Source organism: Papio anubis, chromosome 2, assembly GCF_008728515.1.
Source record: "Papio anubis isolate 15944 chromosome 2, Panubis1.0, whole genome shotgun sequence".
NCBI classification, from domain to species: Eukaryota; Metazoa; Chordata; class Mammalia; order Primates; family Cercopithecidae; genus Papio; species Papio anubis.
The window spans coordinates 10,091,247-10,105,289 of NC_044977.1; the positions used below are offsets into that span (position 1 = coordinate 10,091,247).

At 34.1% G+C, this 14,043-nt stretch overlaps 1 protein-coding gene across 4 annotated transcripts in view; it reads left to right on the plus strand.

The window, feature by feature from the left end:
* CADM2 (cell adhesion molecule 2) overlaps positions 1-14,043 on the plus strand; it is a 1,067,553-nt gene that overhangs the window by 936,182 nt on the left and 117,328 nt on the right. For all 4 annotated transcript variants that reach the window (XM_017955045.2, XM_009198278.4, XM_031661802.1 and 1 more), the window contains one exon: positions 10,271-10,361. In XM_017955045.2, coding sequence (XP_017810534.1) covers positions 10,271-10,361 — 91 coding nt within the window. The remainder of the gene's footprint in view (positions 1-10,270; positions 10,362-14,043) is intronic.

Sequence of the window (14,043 nt, forward strand, 5' to 3'; positions counted from 1 at the left end):
AAATATTTTTCAAATAAATGAATGATTGCCACAAAAGCATTCACTAACATCAAAAGAAATTTAACACACCATTGAAGAAAAAGTACCTGATAATTTTCGGCATTAAGAAATGTAGGTTAAATGGAAAGTGAGACTTTTACTACAGAATTACAAACGGGAAAAATGAACTAAACATCTTAGAAAAAACACAATTGTACCCAGAAAAAATGAGTATGAGATAGTGCTGGAACGGAAAGAGTCCTGTTAACACTTGGTATGTTAACCCCGCTGCTCCTATTGAGTGGTAGAATTTGAGGTGTGGACTGAGTTTGATTTACAGCTTTTCATTTCAGGAGAGTATCACAATGGCCTAATTCAGAGTATTAAGCATTTACTTCCTTTCAGGAGTAAGCAATGATGTGAGAGAACATAAGCCATCCATATCAGTGCACACAGCGCCACAGTTCTCTAGTAGCTCCCAATCTGTTGTAACAAAGAAGATAGAGATAGATAGATAAATAGACAGACAAATATAAAGAAAATAGGCTGGGCACGGTGGCTCACGCCTGTAATCCCAGCACTTTGGGTGGCCAAGGTGGGCGGATCACGAGGTCAAGAGATGGAGACCATCCTGGCCAAGATGGTGAAACCCTGTCTCTATTAAAAATGCAAAAAATTAGCCGGGCGAGGTGGCGGCGCCTGTGGTCCCAGCTACTGGGGAGGCTGAGGCAGGAGAATGGTGTGAACCTGGGAGGCGGAGCTTGCAGTGAGCCGAGATCGCGCTGCTCACTCCAGCCTGGGCCACACAGTGAGACTCTTTCTCAAAAATAAATAAATAAATAGAAAATAGATAATGAATAAAGTAAATGTAAATATTTTAAAGAAAAGTATGATTGACATTTTGGGCAGGAGAATTCTGTTTGGTTTTTGGGGGGCTGGTGTGGGGCTGTGCTGTGCACTGTGGGATGTTTAGCAGCACTCCTGGCCTCTGCTCATTAGATGTTAATTGCTATTCTCTGTTCCTCTAACAAGCAAAAATGTCTTCAGACATTTTCAAATATACTTAGGGGATGAAATTGTCCTCACATGAGAACCACTATTTTGAAGTAAAATAAAAGTGACTTCACAATAGTGAGTTAGTGCATAGTTTTCTTTAGGATTAATGTTAAGTAACAAGAGATCTTTAGATGAGTGTTACATAAATTTAGTTTGGAAACCCTTATGTAATAATATTTAAATAAGGCAAAGATTCACAAATCTTTCATCTGCAAGACACTTTAAAATTTCTAAATTTCCCTTAGTACAAATTTGCTATCATGAGTTTTTTTTATATTATGTATGGATGAGAAGAGTTTGTGAATAAGAAGAACCTGTTTTTATAAATGAGACAGTGGGTGTATTTTAAAAGAATATATCTATCTGTCAATGAGGAAAACGATGTGTGAGAGAGATATAAGAGTGTACACAATATGCAGATCATATAGAGCCAAAGTCTTGGACTGGGTGCTAATTTAACCAGATAGAGAAAGAGTTAATTTTGATGACTTTAACAGAACATAGTATGAAAAACATCAATTGCTAGTATAGTCTAAGAGAGACTAGAAAACACAAACTCACTGAAATGTGGTTAACATTAGAGAAAAAGGGTCAAACAAATGTATCAGTGTTAACTTCACTCCTCAGAGCATGTTTCGTATACTGTACAATGAGAGCAACAGAATTTTCCGTATGCTGTAAGAGTTCGATGAGCCAATGCATACAGAGCAATTACATCAATGCATATTATTTACCAAGTATTTGATTATTGTTTGCTATTCTTAGAAGATAGTTGTGACAAGTAAATTTGATTTTCTAACAAATTTAACCACCAGTTGGAAAATATATTTCAAAAGACCATTATTCATTTATTTATTTATTCAACAATTACTTAATTGAGGTCCAGTAGTTATTCTAGGACATGAGGATAAGTCAGTGTACAAGATAAAGATGATCTCTGCTTTGATAAGCATGCATTCCTAAGAATATGCCAAATACTCAGTAACACCGTTTGAGACTAATACCTAATCTTGAGGTATTGCAATGTGAATGTCACAATGTAAAATACTATAAGGTTACAATGTTACGATTCTAGTGAAACAATGGATAGAAATGGGTACTAGCACTCTTTCTTAGAAACTATGTAAGTGCTTGTCAACTGAATGAATGAGAGTACTCACAGGAACTAATTTTGTGAACAAGTAAAATTATCAATATTATAATTTTCTTTCAACTAAAGACTGTAATATGAGCAATGCAGATGACTGCTACTTTGTGTTATAACCCACCATATTTCTTCACTCAGTACACTATGCAATATAGGATGGTGCAGTGGTCTTTGGTTGTTTCTTTTAGCACTTTAGTCATTATCCGTAACGGGTTAAATGTAACTTTTATATGACCTTAAATTCCTATTATACTTACTCAGTTACAAAAGAAATAAGGTGCTTTTTTTTTTTTCCTGATAAAACATTTGATTCAAACCTTCTTTTTATTCATCTACAAAATCTAGTGATGGATAAATGTTGTTAAACCAATGACACAAAAGACTTTAAAAGCTTGTGCTTTTAAGATTGTCCATTAGGTGGTTTAATAGATGCTTCATCACAGGTCTTTTCTCTTTTAAAATCCTTGCTAAGGATATAGAAAATCCATTCTGCTGGATCAATATCTTTACTTTGATTCAAATCCTCAGTCATTCAAATGGAACATGAGGTATCCTTACTTCCCAAGTTCATAAAACCTTTAAATATTTGTTTAAAGTATTTTTTTTTTTTTTTTTTTGAGATAAAGTATCGCTCTGTCGCCAGGCTGGAGTGCAATGGCATGATCTCAGCTCACTGCAACCTCCGCCTCCCAGGTTCAAGTGATTCTCCTGCCTCAGTCTCTTGAGTAGCTGGAACTACAGGCTCATGCCATAATGCCCAGCTAGTTTTTGTATTTTCAGTAGAGACAGGGTTTCACTGTGTTGGCCAGGATGGTCTTGATCTCCTGACCTCATGATCCATCCACCTCGGCCTCTGAAAGTGCTCGGGTTGATTACAGGGGTGAGCCACCGCCCCGGGCAAAAGAAGAAAAACCGTTTGTCCATAAATCTAGCTCTTGAAAGTCATTGTGTTTCTTCCTAAATGAGCCCCAGAATATGTCAGACAAAAGTAAAAAAAAAAAAAAAAAAAAGGAAAACTGTGGGGTTTTCCACATTTAAACATTGTATAGATGTTCTAAAGAATATTTTTTGTTTCTCCAAAAGTCTTAGAGCATTTTGCTTTTAAAATATCTGTGTATTTTAGTTGGATACTTTCAAGTACTGAAAAATTATTTGTAAATGATTGAATATATGCCTGTCTTTATACACTTGTGCAAAACTTCCACAGTTTTTTGCATTTTGAACAAAACCTGTATTTATTTACACAACACTCAAAGAACTCTTACAATTTACTAAGCATAAGATATAAAGACACACAATTGAGTAAGTTAATATATCAGATTTTGAGTGCTCAAAATCTGAATATATTATAAATATACATTATATGCATTCATGGATATTTAATAAATACAATGTTGAAAGACGTGACTTTTTTTGAAAGGCATTTTAAAACAGCATGAAAATTGCTAGTTTGCAAAAAATATCCGAGTTTAATATGTAGGACAAAACTAGAATAAATAAATAGCAGTCATATTAATGCATTTTTTCTAACCCCCTTTTAAACTATTACTAATTGGTACAACATAATACATTATAGCAGTAAATTAAAAACAGAACATCATACACATCTCCAATGTACTGAGCCAGAAGAGTCCTTCTGTTTTGTGAAATCGCAGAGCAGGGTTAAATGTAACCCACATTGCTCCTACAGAGGAAAACAGAGGAATTATTTTCACAGTAAGGCTGGAATCACTATTTAAGTAAAATTTGGCTTAGAAAATATTCCCAATTTCAATCCTTTGAAATATGTTTAAAATGAAAAACTATGAACCAGAAGAAAATCTATAATTATGAAACATATTCACAGAAAAAAAACAAAAACAAAATAATACAAACTTTTTTCCTAAATCTTAGTAGATAACTTGGCAAAGGCATGCAAGGAAAAGTTTGGATGATGCAGTAGTGACTACATTACTATTCATATCTGGGTCAGTAAAAAGCAGAGTAACACAGTAAGTGCATAAAAAACCATTTACATGTAATCTGTTGTGCATTGTGCCATTCCTGACAAAGAATCCATTCATTCTGATATGTAACAAAGTAAATAATAGAAATATGTTTACATGGGAGTCTCACACATTAAAATAAATAGTTTGCCGACATCCTGGAAAGTGAAGACTGTCAAAATTAACTCAGTTTTTGAGACGACTACTTTTCTGTTCTTTGGTTAGCTAACAAAGTATGGTAGTTCTAAACTCATTTACAAGTATTATTTCTAGAATATCATTGATATCTTACTAAAATGTTTTTAGAATAACATTGCTTAATCAACTCTCTCATGTACAATAAACTGTCTGATGAAAATAAATAGAAATAATGACAGAGATCTTTATCAAAGCCAAAATTACTTCCTGCTATTAAAAGCAATTATTCGAGAGTCAAGTTTAAGATAATAACACCATTATTGTAGTACTTGTGGTTAATAAAAAGGTATTTGGTGACTATTCTAAAATGGCATGTTTAAAGAGGAATAATTTATATCGTAGAAATATGAGCTAGCTTTGGCTGAATAATTAAATAAATGTCTTCACAACTGAGAACTACCTCTGCCAAAATCAGGTGCGTAAAAAGTAGTTTACACATGTGGTATTTGCATTAAAAAGAAATTGGCATTTTTATCAACATAGAAAATTGTTACCTAATGATATCCAATGCAGATTATTTGTAACAGAGAGTGTGCAATATCCATTTTAGAAAATTTTTCTTTTTTAAAAGCTTTCTGTGGGTACATAATTGGTGTATATATTTATGGGGTCCATGAGATGTTTTGATACAGGCATGCAATGTGAAATAAGCACACCATGGAGAATGGGTTATCTATCCCCTCAAGCATTTATTCTTTGAGTTACAAACAGTCCAATTACCTTCTGTAACTTATTTTAAAATGTATAATTCAATTATTATTGACTATAGACACTTCATTGTGCTATCAAATAGTAGGTCTAGTTCATTCTTTCTAATTTTCTTCTTGTACTCATTAACCATTCCTACCTCCCTCTCAAACCCCCAGTATCGTTCTGAGCCTTTGGTAACTGTCTGTCTACTCTCTATGATTATGAGTTGAATTGATTTGATTTTTATATCCCAGAAATAAGTGAGAACACGTGATGTTTGTGTTTCTGTGCATCGCTTATTTCACAAAACAAAATGATCTCCAGTTGCATCCATTTTGTTAAAAATGACTGGATCTCATTCCTTTTATGGTTGAATAGTATTCCACATTAACTATAAACTAAGATTAAAAGTTAATCTAAGGTTTGCAACTTAAATATTTTAGATTAATTATATGTTAATTAATTGATATATTAATAACTCTATTACTTAATAATGAAATATTAATTAAAATTTAATATTAATTATAATGTTAATCTTGTTAGTCTACATTCTAAACATCAGGCACCAAGAAATTTCAATTAAGCATTTAAAAATATTTTAGCATAGTATAATATGATGATGAGAAGATATATCAGAAATTTTATTGCTGGCCATGAATGGTAGCTCACACCTGTAATCCCAGCACTTTTCGAGGCCAAGGTGGGAGGATCATGTGAGTCCAGGAGTTTGAGACCAGCCTGGGCAACACAGTGAGACTCCATCTCTTCAAAAATGGGAGAAAGAAAGAAAGAGAGAGAGCGAGAGAAAGAAAGAAAGAAAGAGAGAAAAAGAAAGAGAGAGAGAAAGAAAGAAAATTAGCCAGGCATGGTGGAGCACACCTATGGTCCCAGCTACTTACTAGGCTGAGGCTGGAGGATTGCTCATGTGAGCCCAGGAGGCCGAGGCTGCGGTGAGCTGTGATCACACCACTGCACTCCAGGCTAGGGGACAGAGTGAGACCTTGTCTAAAAAAAAAAGAAAATAAAAAGAATATTACTTCCACTCATTTAATAATTATTTATTAAGCACACACTTTTTTAAAACACTATGCAAGACATGGAGGATATATCAATGACTTTTAGAAAGAACATTACACAAGGGTGAAAAAAGGAACATGCAGCAGTGGTATCTGATCAGATTTGAAGGTAATGAATGATTGCGCTTAGCAAATGGCATTTGAATTAAGATTTTTAAAACATGTAAGAATTAAATAAGCAAGGAATCTGTCCAAAATGGAGCATTTCTGATAATTTGTATGAAGGCAAAATGAAACACATTCATTAAAGAACTTGATAAAAATAAAATTGCCTGGAATTCAAATAACAAAACAGAATATTAGAAGACAAGAACGTAAAGGATAGAGGTTATGCAGGACTTAAATGGTTTAATAATTTTTAAGAGAAACGACTATGAAAGGTTTTAATTAGTAAGTTGATGTGACCAGATTTATGTTTTGAGAAGACAGTTTTGTTTAGTTGTAAGAGTAAGATTTAAAGGGTGAAAATTTTGACACAAAGGAGATCATTTACTATTTTGGCAAACTAGATTAAAATAGTGGCTATGGAACTATGAAAAAATAGTGAATTAATTTGAAAATTATTTAGAAGATAGATTAACAAGAGTTCAGGGGTAATTGATTATAGAGAAAACAAGGAAACAGTAGGTATTTGGTATATGTCACTGCATGGATGCTAGTCGTATCTATAGAGTTAGAGATCTATGAAGGAGAAACATGTGGGGGGAAGATTGGAGACGGAGTTCGTTTTGAATACATCAAATGTGCCAGGCCTTTTAGATATCCAAGTGAACATGCCACATAGCCATTGCACATAAATAAGCTTGCGAAGCAGAACAGAACTAGGACACAAATCCATGAGTGACTGGTAAGTACATGGGAACTAAAGACATGAGTGAGGCTTAAAAGTGCTAGAGAAAATCATGAGAGAACAGAATTTGAATCCCATTCACCCTGATCTTAAACATTTAAAGGCTACATAGAAAAATACCACCCAATAGAATCTGAGACAGTGTAGCCAGGGACCTGAGAGTTGAACCAGGAGTAGGCGTGTGGCAGGGAGGGGGTTGAGGAGCAGATGAGGCATAGGTATTCGTCAAGGAAATCTAGGGAAGACAATTTTTCAAATCTCCTTTTTAAAATTATCTTTACATAAATTCCTTTTTTGGTTTCCTTATTTATTTGGAAAGATAAGTCTTAGAAACAGGAACTAATCAAACACTTGGAATAATTTTGAAGTCAAATAAATGAATACTGTCTTACATCTCTTGATTTTTAGTAACTTAGAGTTTATTTAGGTTATTCCTGAGAGTTTTACGGAAATGTGTGCTAAGTTTAATATAATTACCTGCTTTGGCGTTTGCTTGTGATGGATATTCTGTGCGCCAGATCTAAAGGGAATGCTGAATCATGCTTCAAGGGAACATTCGTCACACGTATTCTCGCCTCTCCTGTACTGCTCGAACTAAACAGGCAGAGCAAAGCCACATTTTGCCTTCCTCTTTTCTCACAGCTGCCTGCCACCGTGTAATTTACCTTACTGAAGCAGATCCGGATGGCGGCCTTCCATTTCCCTTTGGCACGTACTATTTTTGTGTACTGAGAAGGGCAAAAGTGCCTGGGAAACAACACCTCCTCCTCACCAACCTCCCCACCCCCACCCCCGCGAGCAGTCCTCAACCAAAGACGACAAATATTCCATAAACAGTCCCGTCTCCTGCCCATCAAGTAAGGTAACTCAGAGTCATGTCTTCCACTCACTCTCAGTTCCACCGTGGAACTGAACTCAATTTGCTTTGCTCACAGGGTAGTCTGGTCAATAACACAGGCTTCATTTACTTCCTTCTCTCCCTGTCTCACTTCTCAGAGCTTCCTGAGATGACCACCTGGCACATTCCCCGCTCAATGAAAGACACGCCTCAGGGTCTCTTTGTGAGGACACTGGACACCGTGTTAGGGTTCTCCAGAGACATGGAGCCAATAGGCTGTACATACATATAAAAGGAGATTTATTGTAAGGAATTGTCCATATGATTATGGAGGTGAAATCCCAAGATTTGCAAAGTGAGTCAGCAAGCTGGAAGACCAAGAGTGCCAATGGCTTAGTTCCACTCTGAGTCTAATGGCCTGAGAACGAAGAGAATTGATGACATGGTTCCAGTCCAAAGGTCTCAGGATCAAGACCCAGAAAGACCCAAAATTTCCATTCTATTCTAAAGGCAGGAAAAAAGTCAGTGTTGCAGTTCAAACGACATCGGGCAGGAAGATTTCTTTTCTACTTGGAGGAGGAGCCACCTTTTTATTTTATTTAGTCCTCCAAGAAATTGGATGAGGCCCTTTCATATCATGGCGTGCCATCTGCTCTACTCAGTCTACCAACTTTAATGTTAATCTCATCCAGAAAACACCCTCGCATTCACACTCAGAATAATGTTTGGTCGAATAGCTGGGTACCCCAAGGCACAGTCAAATTGACACACAAAATTAAACATCACAGACAGCCACGTTAACATAATTCTGTTTCCCAAAATTATACATTTCTGATCTTTCACCTCAAACTTTTTCCATGAAAATTAAACTTTCCTTTATAATATGTTATGGGGAAAATAAATTTTGCTATAGGTATGTTTAGTTAGAGGTCAAAAGACCATAGACCTCAGTTTGACCAGAACAGTGTGGTTCACACATTAATATTTTCTCTTTTTCTTTTAAAAATGTCCTGCTTCAGAGATGAAATTATATGATTATCCTAGTCAATAACTGATTCCATAGATGTGCTGATAATGGAAAAAATTAATAAAGAATGTTTAAATCTGATATTCAATTTTTTTCTTCTAACAGTTAAAAAAGTATGATGAATATGTATCGTATTTCTTCAGATTAATTTTTCTTCCTAAGTCATTTTACACCACAAATATTTACTGTGATGTATTTGAAATGCTTATTTGCAACCAGAATATTATTTTTTATTATCTTAAATGCATTCTCTTGTTTAAAGAATTGACAGAGAATGCATTTGAAAAGCATACATAATTTTAAAGTATGATATAAACTATTACATTTTGTATTATACTTTATTATTCTATATATGAAACATCTAAATAATACTTTCCTTAGATAAGGTAACCCACTTAAAAATTACACAATTGATAGTAACTCATTTAACTGGCTCCAAAATCAAAGACTGTGTCTAATAACAGTGCAGCTCAGTTCTTCTGTTACAGCTAAGAAGGGAAGAGTAAGAATAATTGTGATCTTCTGGAGAGTTCAGAACCTGTTTTGTTTATTGTAGAGAATGTGAAGATAAGAGAAGATGATTCCACATTGACTGTGGACCAGACAATGCCAGGACTAGCAAAGTCTCATAAAGAAAGAATATGTTAATGTTGTCCCTTTTTTGAGCTTATTTTCCATTTCTTCTATGAAATATGTTATCTTTGTGTTGATTAAGGAATATTGTATGTCATACAAGTTATACATATAAATGTCTGAAAATATTCTTTAATTCTCACTAGGGATGATTTATTGTTAAATGGGAACAAATAATTTTCTAACAAACATGCAGTAGCATATATAACAAATGTTAACTTTTAATAAAATCATCAATGCTGTTGGAAGTGACTCACTAGCTGTACTTCAGAGCCAGCCGCATGTACCCAGTGCCGCATCATTGCATTTTGAAAAGATTCTGCATAACGCTTGTGCGACAGTAATTGATCTTGAGTTCATTGTGGGTTCCTTATTGTGAGTCCCTGGTATTCCCGTAACAATGAAAGTGTTGTTATTCAGATGCACATGAATGCATTCAGCCCATAATAATAGTATTCATAGCCATCTATAAATAGTTTAAGAAACAATTGTATGAAATGCTTGATATTCATCTGAACCACTTTTTGCAATTTCACTTTTAAATTCAGATTTCAGAAAAAATACAACAGTGGTGCTCAGGAGATACTGAGATATTTTTGTTCGCTTTGCATAGACAGGTTGTTAGCTTTTTAAATCACACACCCTATTTTACCAAATCTAAGAAATCCTTTATAAATATACGCAATTATAAATAATATATAAGAAATGCTGAACACACAGCACGATGCACAGTTATTAAATATCTAGTTTTGTATGTGTTTAATCACCCTTCTTAATATTCTTGTTTCTAGATACACCATCAGTTAAGATTATACCATCGACTCCTTTTCCACAAGAAGGACAGCCTTTAATTTTGACTTGTGAATCCAAAGGAAAACCACTGTAAGTGAGTTAATGAGCAATAAAGCTTTTTACTTTTTTCTTTTATCTTGCTTTGATTACAGGCTTTAAAGGCAGAAATCCACAGTTTTTGTCATTTCTTGGTGGGCAAAGCAATCTCTAGAACAGAAAACCCCATGAACCACGTCTTCATTAATGTCTATGGAAGTTTGGTTTTTACTTTGTCATCTAGTGAAGTTTCTGGGAAGATTTCCAGATGGTATTTCTTTTTTATTTTTTCCAGTAAGATATTTAAACCTGAATGGAGTGTATCAGTCACTGTTTATATCATCAGACTCTAAAAGCTGCCCATTGCTGAACTTAGTTCTCCCATGAAAAATTTAGAAAATACCGAAGCATCCCCAAAATATGTCCAGGTTTTAAAGTTACATGGAGAATTATTTTCATAAAAGACAAATCAAATCTATATTTCTTATGAAACACCCAATGAAACAAGTAACGGGTCACAAACTCAATGTGCTTAATTGTAAATTTCATTATTAGAATATAGGCACGTCAATGTGATAATGTCACTTCAACTCTAAAACTTCACCTTTTGAAATTTGTGTTTATAAATAGCGAGTCAAAGAATACCAATTATTAAGCAGAACTTACATATGGATATTTAAATATGGATTATTTAAATTCTATTTGAAAGCAATATGATCATTCTAATATGGGAACACTGTAGGCCTAGCTTTATGGAATTTACTTGATTTTTTAAAAGATTCCAATTTATTTGAGTTCTGTTTAAATTTTAATAGAAGGAATTAAATTGTTCTTTATATATAACTATATAAGATTGCTTCTGGCAAATCAGGTTAAATTACTAAAAATTTGCCTCCAATAACATTTATATTATTTAAGTATAAGTTTCATATTGTCCCATCAGGAATTTTTCTAAAGGAATTGTACGATAGATGCCTGACATTTTAACTTCATCAAATGTATGTATTATATTTTTTACCATATTAATAAAACCATGCCCTCTTTACCACCGTTTTGATATTTTTAAACTGTTCTCTCTTCTAGTAATTATTTTGCAGACATCGTTTTTGCTCTTCTTTCCTTCAGATTTATCCAAAAGTACGTTTGTATACATTTGGATTATGTGCACAATTTATGCAATTAAATGAGGTGAAGTTAGGGAACATGCTTTATAGAATGCTTGAAAATAAATGAATGCCTGCTCTAGTAGCATCCGATTGTCTTACACTGATTCTTTGATTCCATAGCTACTTCCAACTGTAGAAACATTATTTTACTTATGGAAATCATTAGACTTTACGTTTTATATAATTAAATATTTAAGTAGTTTATATCACTCATCTAAGATATGGTTGAATGAATGTGTTTTCTTTTAATCTCTTTTCAGTTACCTAGAAATAATCTTGGATGTGTAATAATCCTCTGCACTGCAGATGAATGAAAAGCACAACATTTCTCATTTATTTTATTTAAGAATACAAATTTCAAGAGACTTATAAAATGGAAAATATTACCTTTTATCAGAAGTTTCCTGATTACTATCATTTTGCAAACAGAGAAAGGAAATAAGAAAGGCTTCCTATTTTACAGAAGAGAAAACTAAGGCTCAACTAAAGTTTTAACTAAATTTTCCTATTTATCCAGATTTAAAATGAATGAGTGAGAATTTGAATTCAGTTCAGTCTTGCCCAAAGCCTTAACTCTTTCAATTATGTGCTGCTACTTCAATTGCTAAATGTAAATTTCCATTTATTCTAGCTAAAGTTAGTCTTGAAAAACTAGAATGGGACTGACAATGATTTTTACCACTGAAGTTGAGCCCGTAGATGCTTTAGGGCAGTGAACCGGCTAGTTTCATGATATATTTCACTGTTGCCATCCTCCTTTATTAGGCTTTCTTCTATATTTATATTATTTCTGGAAACTTGTCGAATTTATACCAAAGTAATCATTTCTGGCATGGATTCATAACCACATAAAAATCTGTAATTTAATATAGTAGCTTTTGGCAAATAACTCATAAGCTCTACAACATCTTCAAAGTAAAGTAGTCATGATATGTTGCCTTCATCTTCATAGATCCCAATGTTATATTCTGTATGCTATGGTCCACAAGTAAATATGTATTAACTGATTTCTTGTATTATATTCTCATTCACAACATTTCCTTTATCATATTTCCTTGCAGACTGTCAGGACATTAGCATTAAAGTTAGAATCAACTTCTTTGATGCCTTTCTTCATTTGGACTATTGCTTTTTCTTCATTCTTCATAATCATCTTAAATAAACTTCTCTATATTGTTACAGTAACTATCTTCTCCATTAGAGGAGGGCATTGATCCTTTAAAAACAGTCTCATTTTTAGCCTTTCTGTAGTTTGTATACTATTTCCAACAGTGCCAGATGAGGCAGAGAGGACAAAAAACAAGAGAAGTCTGAAATAATTGGATTTTCCCAGAAGGAAATCTTACTGATCATAAAGAAAAGTCTTACTAGAGCAAAAAGAACAGGATGCAAATTGAAATGGTTTAATCAGGGAGTTAGTAGGTTGTAGGGAACTGAAGATAGTCATTAAAGGAAAGACTATCAACTTGAAAAAATGAATCAAAAAGTGGAAGGGGGATAAGAAAAATTTTGTCAAACACATCTTAAAACATAGCAATAATAACACATATAATGGGGAGTATTGCATATTTTAAAATAGTAACAAAAGAGTGGGAGTTGAAATGAAATGTGTGATATACTCAATCAGCAGGTTAGAATGACCCGTTTCACTCAGGTAATCACTGTCAAAGTTCTACTCCATTACTTTGCAACTATTGTACCTGTATCTTCATTTTGTTATTTAAGAACCACTGAGAAGCAACACCGTAGCTTAGCCTTTGAGTGAGGCCCCAAGCACTTAATATATATCATCTTTATCATTTACCTGACCCACCTCCCATTAGCATGTGAAAATCAGGAATGAATAGTGGCTATATGATTTCTTTATATCTTGTAGCTGTCTTCAATAATGCATTTAATTTGTGGTCAAAACTTCATTGTTTCTTAAAACGTATTTGACTAATATGTTTTGAAGAATAAGTTATTCACAATAATTAGGTTTATTAGTAGTAGGCAAAATCACACCACTATCTTTTGTGTAAATCACAACATCATGGCATGGCTCAAGTTGCACTGAGGCTGGTGTTCCGAACCTGCCCTTCTTTATGCTAATGTTGTTTTCCTTGTTCTAAATGTGAGGGCCCCAGTGACTGTTTATGAACGATCATGCCTTATTCGCCTGCTTTGGACTGAAGCCTTTTGCCATTTTCCTGTGAAACAGCTGCATAACTTGGGCCAGGACCAAATTGTTCCACTTGACACTACTATAGAAGCTTTCTATTCTTTCCTTAAAAGAGAGATTACTGTACATGTCTGTCCATTGTTTTAATTTTAGTTTAAAGTGCGGACCAAGCTAATGCCAGCCCCTTTTCTTTCAAGTCCCCAGAGTTATTGCAACCCTCTTCTTTCGTTGGCTGAATTCCCAGACAGCTTTCAGGCAGTAGCATTATCCATTTACAAAAGTAAAGGAAAACACACACACACACACACACACACACACACACACCATGAAACCTTTATATTACATTCAAGTCATGACCTTAAATGGTATGAGGTTGCCCCCAACATGCTGTAACTAATGAGTCATCATT